General features: G+C 34.2%; 2 protein-coding genes across 3 annotated transcripts in view; one reads left to right on the top strand and one right to left on the bottom strand.

The window, feature by feature from the left end:
- LOC121325611 (inositol polyphosphate-5-phosphatase A-like) overlaps positions 1–8,965 on the top strand; it is a 125,749-nt gene extending 116,784 nt beyond the window's left edge. For both annotated transcript variants that reach the window (XM_041268419.1, XM_041268420.1), the window contains 4 exons: positions 3,856–3,967; positions 6,302–6,370; positions 7,258–7,342; positions 7,449–8,965. In XM_041268419.1, the coding sequence (XP_041124353.1) occupies positions 3,856–3,967; positions 6,302–6,370; positions 7,258–7,338 (262 nt within the window). In that variant the 3' untranslated portion in view covers positions 7,339–7,342; positions 7,449–8,965. The remainder of the gene's footprint in view (positions 1–3,855; positions 3,968–6,301; positions 6,371–7,257; positions 7,343–7,448) is intronic.
- A 782-nt stretch (positions 8,966–9,747) lies between these two features.
- Positions 9,748–13,813, bottom strand: LOC121325455 (homeobox protein Nkx-6.2-like). The gene is made up of 3 exons (XM_041267937.1): positions 13,026–13,813; positions 12,330–12,502; positions 9,748–11,730 (listed from the first exon to the last, which is right to left on the bottom strand). Exons 1-3 carry the CDS (start codon positions 13,438–13,440, stop codon positions 11,482–11,484), a joined length of 837 nt encoding a protein of 278 aa, XP_041123871.1. The 5' UTR covers positions 13,441–13,813; the 3' UTR covers positions 9,748–11,481.
- Between the last annotated feature and the right edge of the window lie 4,620 nt (positions 13,814–18,433).

The raw sequence follows: 18,433 nt of genomic DNA, 5'->3' as shown, positions 1-18,433 counted from the left end.
TCGTATTCAGCTATATAGAGAAAAGGTGTTAATCCAAGTTCCTGTCCTTCATAACAGTGACCAGCCTGATTTTATCTCACCGTTGCATTGAGCCATCACTCATTAGCAACTGTTGCCACCAAGATAAGAGTGAGCAAGAGCAAAGCTGCTCCTGTCATTCTCTGTCATTCTTGGTTACTCTGGCCATTGTCAAGCCACTGCCGCCTCCACTATGTCAGCATAGCCACTGTAACGTACAGAATTGTCAAGGGAAAAGGTAAAGGTCTATTGGTGTGAATGGTGGAATTAAGAAACTCGGGGCACCAAGATACAGGTGGGCGATTGTTAGGTTTATCACCTCGAGCCATTAATTCTAATAATTACTCTTGTAGTTGGTAATAAGAGCAAGATAGGAGCTGCCGAGTTTCAGAGTTCACACCCGTCTACAAAGTTTGCTTTCCGATAAGTTTGTAAGCACAGTAATCTGAGGTATTAATCATTCTCTTGTTTGTCATTGCATTAACCTGTCATGTAATCTAGAGTTTCTGTACGAGAACCTGCCTACCAACACATCCACTTTACATTTTGTCCTCCACCAAGGTATTTAAGTAGTGTTCTTGTATCTTGGCAGGTGTGAGTTCAGATCGCTAGTATACGAAGAGGAAGCAGCTGTAGTCCGTAGACGCTTTTTCTGGAGTTTGAAGTTAGTTAATCAGTCTGATTTCAAGCAGTGCAATGTAATGTGTCTCAGGTAAATTAGTAGCACAGGACCTGGCACACGAATTGTACAGTAGTTTTGTGTTTTAACCCATTTCACAAAACATTTACATCAGACCAACAGTGAAATATGTATGGTATCTTTGTATAGTTCTGCTGATACAATTTACTACAGAGTACTCTATTCCATATTCTCCTCTGCTATGGCATTTTATTGTCAATGTGTTCTAAAACTGAGTTACTTTTACCCTAGAAGCTCATTGTTTACAGTTTGTTACAACATCTCTGATGCAAGGTTAATATAGCGTGTCTCCTTGCTACCTGTAACCCTAATGCAAACATAGCTAGAATACCACACCTTGCATTACTGTAATACACGGTGCTGCCAATTGTAGTCATTATAATGAGGGCAGTGAAGCGCCAACATATTGATTTTAATGAATTAAGGATGTTTACACAGGAAAGAACACTGAGCGTAGGTAATATTTTCAAGGTGTTCCAGAAAAGCCGCTATGAAAAAGGGAGGCTTGGATTCGGAAGAACACATTGCTTTACTAAATTATTATTTAGTGCCGTTCGAATTTATGTGTACGTGTTCCATGTTAGAAGCTTTGTTGCCTTTTAAAACGTAAACATGACCACATAGCCCAAATAGTTTATTCAAAGTAAATGCCTTCTAAACTAATTGATCTATTTGCGTTGCAAAGCTGTGTTTGCCCACATTTCCTTCTGGATTGCCTGGCTGAACCCCTTTGCCACCCCTTTTTCCTCTTTGAGCCGACTGTTAGCCTGGTCGCCATGGTGATGGTTGTAACGTTTTCAAGCGGCAGCTGTTTAACCCATTGTACTCTAATGGTGGTGTTTGCAGGGCCTGTGTTTACCCTCCTGATTTGCTACAAATGAGACTCATATCATGGATGGTTTGCTCTGGGAATGTGGGACATGTTTGTGTTTTGGAAGTCACTCACTGTTTTAAATGTTGTCCAATTTTATTTAAATTTTATTTTTTTCTTTCTGACAATTTTGGGATTCTAACTCTTAGCAACTGTAAAACACTAACAATTGAAATCATCTGTGGGAGATCTTGTTATGATGTTTCTGGTAAGTTTTTGTAATAAAAGTAAACCACTGTAGATGCCACAGATAATGCAGGAAGGATTTGGTACCTTGATGTGCAAATCTTTAAGCTGCTTACTGGACTTACATACCAAGTAGGGACAATTACAAAATGTAAGGTCAACACAAAATTAAACATCGTTGGGTTTTCTGCAATGCTGGTGACTAGCATTGGAGGGGAAATATTTCCTTTTCTCTTCTAGAAGACTTCCCTACATATAATCAATATTTTATGAAAATGTATGTACATTGGTTTGTTTCCTTTAACTACATCCATATTGGCCAGAATTGATAGGACTTTTTCTTAGTTGTGATGGTAAGCATGGATGCTGAATGCATGCCTGATAAACCCTTGACCCAGCAACTGTACCTCAGCAGAGTACATTTTTAGCCTTCTAAAAAGGAACCACACCTCAAGTTAGCAAACTTCACGGTTTTCTGATTTTATTTTAGTTATCAATAACTGATTTAACTTTGCATCCAAATGATGTCAACAGTGGCACAGTATTATGTGGTCCTGAGTAGTGAATCTGGTAAAGGCACTGTATCTGAGTGCAGAATGCACCCTATAGCCTGGAGGTCGCTGGTTCGAGTCCAAGCTATGCCACTGCCGACCGTGGACGGGAGTTCCCAGGGGACGGCACGTAATTGGCCAAGAGCTGCCCAGGCAGGATAGGGGTTAGGTTGGCTGGGGAATCCTTGGCTCACCGCACACCAGCAAACCCTGTGGCTGGCAGGGAGCCTGCGGGTTGGCCTATACACAGTTCAGAACTGCATGTCCTCTTACGCTATAAATTTTGAATATGGCTGCACGGCAGGCTTGCAGAGTGAATAAAAGCGGACGGCTGATTTCGGAGTACTCGAGTTTCGGAGCACGCGAGTGCTCGTCTTCGTCTCTCCTGAGTTAGTTCAGGGGTGGTGAGCCAGGTTAAATAATATTTGGACTTTCCAAACTGAGAGAAAATTGGAAAACTAATCAAAATAATTGTATCTGTAGGATATTGGCTTTAGTATATATAGCAGATCTGTATATTACAGATGAAAAGTTTTTTTTTTTTTTTTAACAAGAAATATTGTGAAATACAGTGTACTTTGCAGTGGCACTGAAGTAGCAAATTGAATTCTCATAAATCTTGTGCAGTTTGATGAGGTGTAAAGGGTACTTTAAATCACTGGATTGTTCCACTACTTTCCATACCATTTTTTTCTTGGATGTTTGCCACAGCTAATCTCTTTTTGATGGCAGTGCAGCTTGTAAACCCATTTGACAGAACTGCTTCCCATCACTCTGTTATATCACATTGTGTAGCACGGTAAATAAGGTTCTTTCTGTTCATGCCTGAAGGAAAGCTTTCACTCTTCTTTTTTTGTTGTATTTCTTCTCAAAAGTCAGATTCTAAGAGTACAGTTGAGTGGGTGCCACAGAGATGTTCTCGGAGCTCTTAACTGAAGCTTTGAAATAGAGGCAGCAGCAGTCTTTTTTTTTTTTTTTTGTGAGTTTGACCAGACATTACAGTTCCCCTGTTTGTACAGTATACACTAGTAAAAGAGTATTCAGTATGAGCCCATTGTGCCTTCACCAGGTACACAAGGCAAGCATTTTCAATAGGGCATCATTATTAAGGGGACATATAATGTACATTTCTTTCTGCAGTCTTGGAAGCACCTGCCGACCAAGCGCCTACTAACCTCAAATCTCTGCTGTCTTGCCCATCAAGACTGAAACTGACTTGCAGCAGTGTGCTGTGCCTTTTTGCGTATCTTCTTAAATATTTTGGGGGATGTTTCTAATGTTCAGAAATAGTGTCACCCAGTGCAGGGTTTAGGCACGCTAAAGCAAATCTTACATACAAAAAATGACCTATGTTTGTAGTTTATTAGAATATAAATCCATAACTTTACCTATTCATAGCTGTAATAAAAATGATCAAAACATGCTAATTTTCAAGTTAAGAAATGTTTCTGTGAAAATAGCTCTACAATATGTCTGTTCTGTTTTAATTCATTCCATTACAATAGAATACACACTTTATTTTTCACCAGTTATCCATATAGCGAAGACAGCAGTCAAGGGAAGCAGTACATGAATACTAGATGTCCAGCCTGGTGCGATCGGATTTTAATGTCTTATTCTGCAAAGGACCATATTTTAAAGGTAAGTGTGCAGTGCATTGCATGCCAATTCTTAGAGGGTAATGTCTAATTGGGTTCAACTTGGAACCAAAACTGAGTTTTAAAAGATGCCAACAAATGATAAATTTGATTATTGGTGACTGAACCCTACATTCTGTTTCAACAATAAAACTACAGAAACAATCATATGGGGTTTGTGTATACAATTAAAAATATTGTTGGTTTGAATAAAGAAAGATTTTTTTTTTTTTTATTGAAATACAAATGTTGTAGGTTTTAATAAAGAGAGAGAGAAAAAATAACTACCTAGTCAGATAAAAAAAAAAAAAATAAAGGAGTAAGAAAAAAACATGTCTTCAATTGTGGTTATATTTCTTTATGATAAATTTAATAATTGTATTTGGGCAGGTTCAAAAATAGTATTGTGACTTCTACCTAGTTTTTATTTGTTTATAACATTTTACAAATAAAAATAAAGAATGAAACTTTAATCATTTAGTTGTGATGGATTATTTGCTAAAGAAAGACATATTACTTAATATATGGGGAATGTTTGGCAGTTTACAAAGTTGTGTTAATTTTTATTTATTTATTTTTTATTTTTTTTTTACATATTTTTAAAAAAAACAGTTGTGAACAACAAATATCTTTCTTTATTTAATCACATAAATATAACGCCTTAACTGCCTAAAACGTTCTATATATCATTGTTCTTCTTTTAAAGTGCGGGTTAATTGCTTGTAATGTAGAACCCAGAAGGAAGATAAAGCCCATGTAACTCTCCACGAATTAGCTCATGGCGCATTGAGTACCACACACTAGGCGTTACAGATTGTACAGACATGGGGCTGTAAACAGCCTTCATGCAGCATCATCTATCATGGCGCGGTCCGTTAACTTGCCATCATGTTATTTTATGCTTTCTGAGCCCTAACACACTAAAGGTTGTCCACTGCTAGGGAGTTGCATCGCCAGCTGAGAGCATGCAGTAATGAATGCTCAGCGAAGTGTAGGTTTGTTTCTGCTTGCGCGCTGCTGTAATTTGTTTATCTGTCTAAAGATTATGCAGCCCGAAAATCCACAATTTTCTGCTGCCTTTGTAAATTATCAAGTCCAGTTTGATGAATGTATCCCAGCTTCCAGAGCTAGTCACATGATGATCTCAACACATATTGGAAAGTGCTCATGCATACAATACAAAAGGGAATATTATTTTATTTCAATGCAGACAGCAACACTCTGCCGTCATCCTGACCTTAGTCTCCTTTATTGGTTTGAAGTTAATTTCTGTTCAAATTTCTAGTTAATTATCTTTTTTTTAAATGGCACGATTTCGACTTGCCTTCCTGGTCATACATGACGGCGTGTAGCTTGGAGACTCGTACTTTATCGAAAAAGATATTTAAAAACTCTTCAGTTCAACCTAAATGTGTGATTTATGTGTGTCTCCGTGTCATTGTGCTAAACATTTAATAACCACTTACATGTTACGATATTTAAAAAAGATGTATGTTGAAAAGTTTTTTTCAAGCAGTTATAGTACCACAGTTTTTAAATCACTAATTCAATAATATCATATATATATATATATATATATATATATATATATATATATATATATATATATATATATATTATTTATTTTAAGTTAAGTAAAGTTTATTTTTTAATTGGTCACAATGTTGTTTAAATCACAGCTCTACAACACCGTCATACATGTTGCCCTGGTTGTAGAACCAGCTGAGAATAGGGTAAGGGTTTTAAGCTGTATATTATTGTACTCGGTTAGGTATCACTTTTTAAACACACATTATATTCCAAACTGTCTGTGTTACCTGATCAAGTACTGTACTAAAACCCTGTTTACACTAGCCGCTTTTAAGAAGGATTTGAGGCAATTTTGCTTAGTGTAAACTCAGCCGTCCTACTTTGAGCCGTCACAAAAATTACCTGTAGACCCTGGTACAGCATTGCAAAATAGATGGTGAACTACCTTAGTCTTTTGATTGCAATTTTAACAGCAGCAAATAAATAAATAAAAAAATGTTCTCCATGTCGACTGTTCTTCTATTCCCTCAGTCACTCCAACATTAATTGATGTTCCGCTACTTCATTTCTTGTTGAAAAGTGTTTGCAAATATCAAGCTCTTTTCTGAGAACTACTTGAAAGTGTTCCTCCCAAATTCCAAGCAAAGGTTTCAGGCAGACCCAGTGTGTTTGTATTAAATCTCTGGGATTGCCTTCTCACTGCCCCTAAAAAGCAAGTTCTTCAGATAAGCCATTGTCAAAGCCCTGGGGCTTTGAATAGCCACCTTGTTGAGAAAGGGATTTGTTATTTTATTCTTTCTTCTCACAGCCAGAAAATGATGAGAAAGCAGTGGTCTATGATAATATTGGACCTAACGTGTGTATGGGGGACCACAAGGTAAAGTCAATATGTTGTGCCTATTAGCAAGTACATACACCCATTTACTGTGTTTATTAACCAGCTCAAGATACAAGTAGTATTTCTTAATATGTATTCGTTATAAAGTCAGAAAGTAGTCTTTTTTTTTTTTTTTGGATGTCCCTTATACAAATGTACCATGACATTTTTGTTTTACCATACTTTTTTACACTGTTATACTGCTAATTGACTATAGTTTGCCATCATATTTATCAATATGCTTTACCATACCTTCCTATTCTTTACAATGCTCACCTATGCTTTACCATATTACATTTTGCTATACTTTTACTGTGATAAACTTTTTGAATTGAGAGTCTTGGATAGTTAAAGTAAATGTATATTTACTCTTAAATGTTTAAGACCAAAAATTGTACCAAATATCAAACATGGAAATAAGAGACCATGCATGAGAGTCTAAATTACACATTCCCCTTAGTATTTCAGTAATCTTTATGTATTTTGCCAGTTTAACAGTCAGTGTAGCTGGCCAGATAGCTGAAATACAGCAAAGATTAATAGTTTTACTTGACCACCTATTAAGAATACCAAATATGAGAAAATTAACCACATTTTAGTTCTACTGTTTCTGTGGCCATTGTTAAAAAAGCCTAATTGCTGTCTTTGAGTATATTTTTCATTCTGCCTTTAAATAATATTTACTGTAAGTGCAAGAATAATTAGAATACAGATCCTTATATCTCCCAATGTACCACAGTATATACTGTGCTTACCATGGAAATTGTTTTTTAATATCTGTTCTGTTGTAGTATACAGACTCATGGTCATCTTGAGTGTGGTCCATGTATTGGTCATGACATTCAAAGTTTTAAGATTTTTTTATTTTTTTATTTATTTTTTTGCAGCCTGTTTTCCTATCATTTCGAATAGCTGCTGGGGCAGGTAAACCTATTGCAAATAAACACAAGTGTTGTGTCTTGCAGTGATGTGGTAAATATTATATTTTATTTTATTTTTTTTATGATTTGAAAGTATTTTTGTTTTGTACAGAAGGTCTGGTGTCGCTTCATTTTCTGTAAAATATGTTGCTTGACAGGGAAAAGGTGCCAGTGGGGGGAGAAGATTTTACAAGAAACGACCCTCTGACAAGTAGTAAAAGAAAAAGAAAAAATGAGACGCCAGGAAGAAAAATACATACAAACTTTACAGATGTAGTGATGGACCGAGTCCTTAGTGCCACATTGTTAGACTGCTGATCAACGCTTCAACGTCTGGACCCTGTTCAAGAAAAGCCTCACATACCTCACTGTCTTGTCTGTTCCTGTGACGGAATTCAAATGTGGAATATTTTTTATGTGTCACAAACTTGTTGCCAAAACTCTAATAGAGATCAGAAATACTACGTATTTTAGATACAGCATTTACAACTTTTTAGAAAACACGTCAACATAAAGAAGTTATTTCCAGTATGTAAGATGTATAAAAGTGCAATGCAGAAGTTGTATATCTTAGTAGTTTTTGTACATTAGATTGTATAAGTAGAGGAATTGGTGGTTTTAGTGACGTTTTCCTTACCGACCATAGTTTGTGGTCTCTGTGGTAGGATAGATACGTATTTTTATTTCATTGCTTTTTCCTCTGTTTTGATTATGTGCATACTACACGCTGCCATGATAAATGGTTTCGAATCACAGATCAGCTGCTTCTCATTTTAAAAGAAACTAATTTATAAATCTTATCAAAACTCAGTTCTGAAGTAAGTATGCCTTCCTGTACAACTACTTTGGTGTGCCATATCAGCTGATATAACTTCAAGTATAGCGATTTTAAAATGTATACAACAAACCGAATTGATATAAGGTATTTAGCAGACCGTTGTTAATGCAAATATATAAAATGTTGTTTATCACATATAGCAGTTTCAATTTGTCATTACTCTTATTCTAACTTATTTCTATGTAATAATAATATTATGGTTCTGAATGTGAAGTTTATGGATAGGCTTGGGTAACTTTTAAGAATTTTGTAAACTGTTTTTGTCTTTTTGTTACTGCATAATGGTGCCAAGTATTGTATATGGAAACACGAATAATACTGTGGGTAGACATCGTACCCTAGTTTAGACTAGTTTTAGATAACATTGTGTTTAATTATAATTTGTATATACAAAGCCTGGAAAACACTTACATGGCATTTTCATTGTGTAAGTAGCTGTTTGCACCCTGTAATGCTATACTATTGCAAGCAATATCCCACCATTGCTCTGTAGCACATTGAAAGTGATGATGAAACACACGTTTCTTTTATTGATTTCATTTAGTACACTACAGTGTTCTCAGACTGCATGATGGCATTAGATTGATGCTTGATTTTTTGGTATGAATCACTACAAGTGAATTTTGTTTCTGCCAGCCAAAATGATGTTTTGAGAGCGCGATCTGGGTTTGTAGACGAAAATGCTTGTAAAGTTATCTGTAAGTCCCATGCAACAGTGTGACAATGTTTCAGTATAACCACAATTCTCAACTAGCAAATAGATTTATCCCATTGGAACTACTTGGCCTCTAGAATAGGGTATTTGGTTCTCAAGCAATAAAACCGATGAAACTGAAATGCTCTGTGTCCTTTTTAATCATGTTTGGCCAAATGTGTTGCACCTTTTTATTTAAAAATAAATAAATACATCAGTAAATAAGAAAGGGATTTTTTTCTGCCAGTAAGCTTTAATACAGAAAGGTTGGTTCATCTGATGACTGAACTCTTCCCAAAGTAAAACCTTGAACACATACAATGTTGATGGATTATGCCACTGGAAGCCAGATAAAGGATTCCTAGATTTTAGCAGCATATGCAGTTTGATCCACAGGAATGATATAATGACCAGTTCCAAACCAATAGGTCTAACGTATGAAAGCACTAATAAATGAATGCAGCTGCAACCACTTGATACCCTACAACCTGTTGGCTGGTTAATCACTCTACAGACCATAAGCATATGAAGTAATAGATATTAACTTTAGTTTCAAAATTGACTATCTTTAGTATAATGAAATATACCACATAATTAGTGACAGCTGTTTTAAAATGGTATATCGAACCACAAAAAAGAAAAAAAAAACGTATTTTCACGTGTGTATCTGCCTTATGTTGGGGGAAAAAAGGCTAAGCTTATTTTAATTGAAAGTTTAAAATATGAATGTATGAAGTTATTAGCCTATTAATGTTCACCCTGTTCAAAACAAATACTGTGTGTGTGTGTGTGTGTGTGTGTGTGTGTGTGTGTGTGTGTGTGTGTGTATATATATATATATATATATATATATATATATATATATATATATATATATTTGTTGGATACAAAAATATAAATTTTCCTTTATAATAGCATAATTAAAAAAAAAAATGTTGCAAGAAAAATATCATAGCGGTATGTAAAGCTGTAAAGAAATGTTTTACAATGTCCTTGGTAAATCAGGAAACGAATTGCAAACGTGGCCGAAGTTTCACAGACAAGAACATAACAGTAGTCTCATGAAAAAAAGGAGGGGGAGGCTACGGATGTGTTGACCAGCAGGTTAATTTGTTTCAAAGTTTTACATTTTCTCAAGTCCAAAACATTTTGGTATTAGTTGAGATTTCTCTGAGCAAAACCTGTTAATGTTTTGGAACTCCACGTTAAGACTATTAGTGTGCACAAACCAGCACTAATACTAAAATAATAATAATAATAATAATAATAATAATAATAATAATAATAATAATAATCCAAAAATAAATAAAACCGTCTTTACAAAGTTATTGAAAAGTAAGTTGATCAGCAGACATGTGAAAACCACAACATAATCGGTTTCAATAGTGTGCTATTATAGGCTATTTGAATTATGCGAAACTGTCGTATCTATATCGGTGTTTATTTGTTAAACGTCTCTCGTAATAATTAGAGTACAGCAACAACAATATTAATTTTATAGCGGCTGTAAAACGTTATGAAATATCCCAAAACAAGTGGTTTATTTATATTTAAATTAATCCTTAAAACTTCAGATTATTTTAGGGTTTGTTCAAGGTTATCAATCGGTCTTTGTGAGTCTGTTTTAAGCTATCAATATTTTTAGTTTTCCATTTGTGATACATATATGTATCAAAGTAATAGGTCTAGTGTGTTCACTGTTTACTGAGATTCAGGGTGTAATTTGAAAGATGTTCCTGAATCCAAGCCGCTAATATAGGCTTGCTAATAAATATAATAACGCATTGAACGGGTTAATCGACACTTGAAAAGATTTTTCAAAAATGACTTTAAAGGAAAAATGGCTATTGTTAATTCAAAGCCACATAACAGTATTTTGGACAGTCGCACAACGTTAATAGCCATGCTAATTTGGCCCCATTATTTTTGTAAGATGAAAATAATTATGGTGCACTTACTTAATTTAAACTTTTCAACACATAGGCATATATAGGCGCATATATATATATATGACCAAATAAGATCATATTTTAAAAACAAAAGGTTGTTAAATAATTTATTGATAATACAAAGTCTTTTCCCAACTATCGTGGAAGCAATAATATTCTCTTTTTTTAAACATAAATCAAATTTCCAGTTTGTGTCTTCTGTTTGTTTGATGCGGTACAAAACATTAATTCCATCAAACAAAAATAATTTAAAAAAAAAAAAACTGTTGTGAAGTGTGAAACCGAGGCGCTTTTTTTTCATTTGAAATGTACAACCCTTAACTTTTTTTTTTTTTTTTTTTTTTTTTTTTAACAAGCTGTTGCATTTCATTCTGTACAAAACATAATAACTGAATCTGATTGTTAGGTGACTTAAATCTGTAAAAAGCGAAAACAAAGAGACAGCGAAAGAAATAAAACAGAAAATGAATACATTTTTTAAAAAAAAATAACGGTAAGTTGCATTCCAAGTCATTTGTATCAGCTGTTCATTTCCATAACTTAACTCAGTAAAAATATATACATCTGGCATACATAGTCTGTACAACACATATGATCACTTATAACATCTAGTTACATGTCTTTCCTTTTTAACATATACCCTGGTTAAATCAGCTTTAGAAGCATCTTGGAATATGTACAGTCTTCTCGTGTGTGTGTGTGTGTGTTTATCACAATGTGTCCGAGCTGTTACTGCACGGACTTAAGAGTGATAAATTCGTTGCCTTGTGCTTTTTCAGCAATCTCGTTATTTTCTCGTCATCAGAGTTGGGGTCCAGCGGCTTGTTGTATTCATCATCGTCCTCATTGTCCGAGCTCTCCTTTAATTTTTCTGTTTCTGAATCGTGCTTTTTCTTTGCCGTGGCCATCTCTGCTGCGTGCCTTTTTCTCCATTTGGTTCTCCTGTTTTGAAACCATACCTATAAAAAAATAAAAAAAATAAAAAAAAAGTTTAAAAAAAAAATAAAAACACAAAACTTTTACTGTAAAGTGAAGCCTCGGCTTTGTCATTAGAATAACATGTCATAATAAAATACTATGAAGATCAGATGCAAGAGGTAAAGAATCTCAAGTAGTTTTTTTTGTTTTGTTTTGTTTTGTTTTGTTTTGTTTTGTTTTGTTTTTTTAAAGACAATTTTAAGTTCCTTATTTTGTTCGTGGAACTAAATTTATTATACAATATAAGAGAAACGCACATGTCTGATTTCCATTCCTTATAGGCCACATTATTTCAACCTAAAATGTGAAAACAAACTATTAACATATTGATGTAAAGAAACGGATTTAAAATAGTTAAATCATCTAATTACCGAATCTTTTTTGGTATGTAAGAGTTTTGACATGTTTTATTAAACGTACAGGTTGACATTAAACGTTACCATGCGTGGAAGAACAGTTTAAAGATACATAGTAACAAACGTACAATTGCATTACGTTATTTAAACGCAATTCGAAGCAGGCGTCAACCAACGTTTTCACAGGGTGTGTATTAACTATAAATACATGAAATGAACTTTACCTTGACTTGGCTTTCTGTCATTCCCAAAGAATAGGCCAGCCGGGCTCTCTCTGGACCTGCCAGATATTTTGTTTGTTCAAAAGTTTTCTCCAAAGCAAATATCTGCTGTCCTGAAAAAGTGGGCCGAGAATGTTTTTTCTTTCCGTCTTTATCAAGAAGCATGTTAGCTTGAGCTAAAAGAAAAACCAAGGAGAGAAAAAAAACTCGTGTTAATATACTTGTTACGAAATATCGAATGGAATTGCTCAAAGAAAACTTTAAACAGTTTTAAAAGAACTTATAATTAATAGGGATAGCTTGACATGGTATACTTTTACTGCTAATGTTTTTAAATGTACTGAATATGCGGAATACAAGTTGAAATGTTTATTTCATATGAGTTAAGGACAGTTAAAATTACTTTAAATTGACATAGCTCATCTTTACTGGGAGAATTGTTCAAAAGAGTTTGTCAACTCCAAAACCAATGTTATCCTTATCTTTTGAAAAGCAACGGATCCATATATAATACATAGGACTTCCGATTATTTAACAAACTATTCCTGAATGAGTTGAGCAAAATAACATTAAAATGCATTCAGCAACACACAATAGTACGTGTTTTTGTTTAACTATTAGCATGGCTTGTGCGTGCATGGCGCATCCTGATTAAATTGCAACCCCCTTTAAGTACAGGGAAAAAAAATAATAACTTACACGGACAGGCGAGTCGTGGATCTCTCCAAGGGGACCCTTGCACGACTCCAGGCCAGAAAATGGGGGCTCTGCCGGGGAGCTCAGTCAAGGGCTTAGGGTATCGAGAAACGGTAGCCGGGTTAAAATACATTCCTGCAGAAGTGGTCAGTCCATTTATCCGAGGAAGTCCCGACAGAAGACCGCTGGCTGTAGTAATGGGTCTTCCCAGGATGTCACTAATTCCGTGTGGCGTCCCCAAGGGAAACTGAGCGTTCAAGCTAGTTAGCGAAGGTGCCTTAAAACCCGAGTGATTCTGCAGAGCGTAAGGGAATAAAGATGTCTTCATTTCAGCCATGTTATGAAGAGCTGCCAGCGGTGTACTACCCAAGACGAAAGCACTCTGGCGATTAGTATCCATCTGCCCCACCGCTAACATTTGTGATCATCAACAAACAAAAGCCCCCCCTGGCTTTAAAAGACCCAGGATCAGTACCTCAGGGGCTTTTGAAGTTGAGATTAAAACACTGCGGAGTGTAATTGTTCAATATCTTTGATCGTGTGAGTTTTCTTTGCGCACTATTTAGATTAAAAAGCAGTAAAGTTTCACTAACCAAAAATATACTTTTAAGATAGGTGGTGCTACAGAAATTTTGATCTTGATTCAGACAGTCACTTTTGGTGCCTCGCATGTGTCCAGATTCAATATCCACTTGGAAATCAGCAGATCTCTTTTAATGGTTTTGATGACTAGCATTAGGGTCGACTTTCCAGTGAAATTGACTCAAACTGAGATCACAGCAGTGCGGGATGCATTGATAACCGCACTGCCACCTGCATGTTCAATCTCCCATTGGATAAAATGGAGTGTAGCTGCACTCTGATTGGAGCACTGATGCAGACACTTTGCATGCGCGTCACTTGCGCAAAGCAGAACTCAATAAAGGTCTTACTGTAGAACTATTAATGGTACAGTGTTCTATTGTTTTAATGATTGTTTATATATATATATATATATATATATATATATATATATATATATATATATATATATATATATATATATATATAGACACACACACACACACACACACACACACACTTTTGTAACCAATGATCGCTGACAAAGTAAGTAAACTGAATACAAATATATAGAATATTCAAGCAATTTAAGCAACTGAAGCAAGGCATATCCTTATGTAAAACTCTGGCTATGCAGCAAGCATGTTTTTAAATGTTTTAAAGTAGAGCACAATACCATCTATTGTCATTTTAAATTACTTTTGTTTTCATGCATATGTTCTTCCGGGCAGTTAATCTAAAGATAGCAATTAAACAAATGTTGTTGCTATACGTTATCAACCTTATTGAAATTAAAGTGCCACGTATTTCATTGTAAAATGTATTAGACATAATAATAATAATAATAATAATAATAATATAATAATAATAATAAATAATGGCATGGTAAGAACGTTTTTCATTTTTCAAATCGTGAAACGTTAGGAGTCACTGCTTCATCAGCTCATTCTTTTGCATACATTACCCTAAATTACCTTTTTTTTACTTGCCATTTTTAATTGATTCGGATACTATTGTACACTTGTTCATATTCATATTAAAAGCTAAGTAGATGTAGGGTGCAATTGTCATTTAATTACCTTACCATTCAGAAGCATCATTGTGTTGTATCAGCTTCTGAAGTTATGCCTAAATAACTCATTTATTTATTACAATACATTTAAAAAGTTATTACATTTCAGTTCTTTCTTACATGCATGCTGAGAAACAGACACAGTCATATTTATATATAGATGTTCATATAGAGTTATTGAATTCTCCGACGGTTCTTTCGACTCACATTGAAGCGTCATGTTACATTGATCCCACACATTTCAATAAATGAGCCAATATAAAAATTAAAAATATATACAGAAATATTTACAATTTTTTACATAATTGTGCAATTCGTAATTGTATTATTATTATTATTATTATTATTATTATTATTATTATTATTATTATTATTATTATTATTATTATTATTATGTTCCTGTATTAAATAGAGTTCCATTAATTAGCCTAATTCACTTCTTTCATTCTAGAAATAGGTTATATCTTTCTTTTTATTTTGTTTGGTTCCCGTTTTTTCAGATCTTTATTTTTCTGTTTGTATTACTTAAAGGGTACACTGTATACAGCGCCCCATTTACCTTAAACATCATCAGATTGCGTTCTGCTCTCGGCCTCTGGTAATATTTTATGGAGATGAGAAAATGTTCGTATGAAATATATAGCGATGTTAGAATGGAAAAGGGCCCAGCCAGTGGATCCTGGAACATCACAAAACCGAATATCGGAATGATGTTTTAACACATCGCAAGCCGTTTTTTTTTTTTTTTTTTTTTTTTTTTTGTTTGTTTGTTTTTTTGTTTGTTTGTTTGTTTTTAAGTTTAGGTTGTCAATGTGGAAACTACACTTATAGTTCGGGCAATGTATCTCCATATATGTTAAACTATAGCTACTAAAAATAAAATACATTTTATGATTGTTACCACAACCCTCCCGCTGCATTAAACATGTATCTGATTAATTTATCGGCAGATTCGCATGATTTTACTTATTGACAAATACACAAAGAAAATCTATAGTCAGCTGGAAATGTCAATTGAGTTGATGATGTGGATTTAAACTATAGGCTCCTATTTATACGTTTTTAATTTAACATCGTATTGATGGAATCAAAACATCTTGAACAATACAAAGGTACTCGTGTGACCATAAATGAAGCAAAGTCTATACATCAACATAACAGATCATTTGTTTTGTGTTTTTTATACATTTTGGTTCAGTACACACTAAGAAACCTTAAATGCCTTTAAATTTAGATTTCCACATTATGAATGTGATGGTAGTCCAATAAATAAATACCTTATTGCGTGGGATGCATGTAGAACAGATGTTTGTTTGTTTTTAAATTATGGTTTCCATACGTTTTATGGCTTGTATTTTATTGTCACTGTTAAATGTTAATGTTTAATAATTAGGACAGACGCTTTATAAATATTTAACTCTTGTAAATACAAGAAGACTTATAATAAACTTTAACATTTTTAAATAGATTAATAAAAAAAAGACATCAATCATTTACACCGCGTTTGTCTTTTCTGTAAAATGTAATTACTGTTCTTATGTATAAAAAATAAGTGTTGACACGTTTACATATTTTCTGTGATTGTTGATTTAACCTCAATAATGTGTCCTCAATTCCAACAACTTTTGATGACTTTTCATGTCTCCCCCCAAAAAACCCCACTAAAACAGATATATATATATATATAAGTTAAAGTTAAATTATGATTGTTGTATTGATAGATAGGAATATACATCGGTGGCATGGTTATTTATTCCATGACATTTACCATAAAGTTTCTGTTACACTTCACGTCTTATTATGTGGTGAAGTCAAGTTTAAGCCAGACACATCTCCTATGTTTTTAAATGTATGCTCCAATCTTTTTGTATCTACAGTTTATATACCTGTTATGACACAAGATAGCATACATGTGATACTTCATGTAGAATGGACAAATACAATAGTATCTTGCACATTCCTATCAACTGATATTGTGCTGAAGTGTGTGTGTGTGTGTGTGGGGGGGGGGGGGGGGGGGGATATTTTTATAACAATCACGTTCAGTTAAGGCTAATTTATTCTGATTTCATCTGTTTGTGGAGCACTGATAGTTTCCCAGGATTGCTTGCTACTGTAAATTCCGCTTTTGAAGACCTCTTCATTTTAATAAGACTATACTTCAGGAGTAGCCTTCACTATACATGCACACTGTCCACCGGATTTTCAACCTCAAATCGCGATCAAATCTGCAGTAGTCGGGATACAACATTGAAATGATCTGTCTTTCTTACATAGAGTCCAGGAGCCACCTGGCGAGCAAACGAGGAAACACATCAGCTTTGAACTGCATAGAGCTTTTTATTATAAACACGGTCAAATTTATCAAAACGTATTTTATTTTTGTCGATTTTTTTTCTGTATTTACTTACATATCTAAGTGCTAGAAAAAAATTAAAAATCACATCAGAATTGCAAGTAACAGCAGCAATGACAGCTGGAATTACATGACCGATAATTGCATTACCATCGTCTTCACTTTGACATGCTTGTTGCAACATACAAAGTCAGCAATAAACTCGCAGGCAGTAAAGGGTTGGCCGCGGCGAAGTTATTATTCTTTTGTTGGTACGTTGGCTTTTGTGAAATGTGTAAAATACGCAATTTTCTTTGAAAAAAAGTCTTAAAAAAAGATGTGTGTGACTGGAGTAATACCAGATCAAACATAATCCGACGTTGAACGTAAAATATAATAATAATAATAATAATAATAATAATAATAATAATAATAATAATAATAATAATAATAATAATAATAATAATGCATACTGTGTTATTAATGTAGGACCTAATAAATTGAACAACTGTACAATTAAATTAAATTATTTGCCCAGAATAAAAAATGTTTTTTTTTTTTTTTTTTTTTTATTTATTTATTTATTTATTTATTTATTTATTTATTTTTGTATTATGTTGGTCAGTCCTTTCGTTTTTAAGTAGGCTAATACTATGATATTAATAATATTTTGAATCTGGAAAAAATATAGCAATTTTAATAGTAGGCTATATATTCGGACTAAAGAAACATACGAAGGGCTAAACTAGGCTAACTATTAAAGAAGATATTACTATTAAAAATGGGAGGTTGTGTTCTAAATACAGAATGACGCCCCCCCCGAACATTAACACAATCCTGGCAGCGTAGACGCATACACCTGATCAGCCTCTGGATAGACTGCTGTGGGATCTGCCGCTCTTCCTGTGCAGCTGCAGCCAGCTGGCGAAGGTTGACTGCTCGCGGTTGTCTCCTGCGGGAAGCACTTGCCATTTGTCCCACAGATGATCTGTTGGACTCAGGTCAGGAGAAAAAGCTGGCAACGGCAAGACCTCGCCATTGTTTCTTTGAAGTCGTACAATTTTAATCTTAGCACTGTGTTGTCTTGCATTATCCCGCTGTAAAATCGACACTTCCGGATTGTCTTGCAGGAACTGAAAAACTGTTGCCTCCAGGACTTCGTCAGTGTAGCGCTGAGCAGAAAGGTTGCCCTCAATCTGCACAAAAGGCATTCTTGTGTGTGTGTGTGTGTGTGTGTGTGTGTGTGTGTGTGTATATATATATATATATATATATATATATATATATATATATATATATATATATATATATATATATATATATATATAGTACTGTGCAAAAGTTTTAGGCAGGTGTGAAAAAATGCTGTAAAGTAAGAATGCTTTCAAAAATAGACATGTTAATAGATTATATTTATCAATTAACAAAATGCAAAGTGAGTGA

The sequence above is a fragment of the Polyodon spathula genome, chromosome 13, assembly GCF_017654505.1.
Source record: "Polyodon spathula isolate WHYD16114869_AA chromosome 13, ASM1765450v1, whole genome shotgun sequence".
NCBI lineage: Eukaryota > Metazoa > Chordata > Actinopteri > Acipenseriformes > Polyodontidae > Polyodon > Polyodon spathula.
Note: the sequence above shows the minus strand (reverse complement) of the source record. Positions and strands in the feature narration are given on the sequence as shown.

What these genes read in the sequence shown, in the direction of transcription:
- LOC121325455 (XM_041267937.1), bottom strand. Translation starts at nt 13,440, where the DNA reads ATGTTAGCGGTGGGGCAGATGGATACTAATCGCCAGAGTGCTTTCGTC. An exon ending in TCCACGACTCGCCTGTCCGT is followed by an intron (nt 12,503 to 13,025) that starts GTAAGTTATTAT and finishes TTTTTCTTTTAG; the next exon opens with CTCAAGCTAACATGCTTCTT. An exon ending in TGACAGAAAGCCAAGTCAAG is followed by an intron (nt 11,731 to 12,329) that starts GTAAAGTTCATT and finishes ATTTTTTTATAG; the next exon opens with GTATGGTTTCAAAACAGGAG.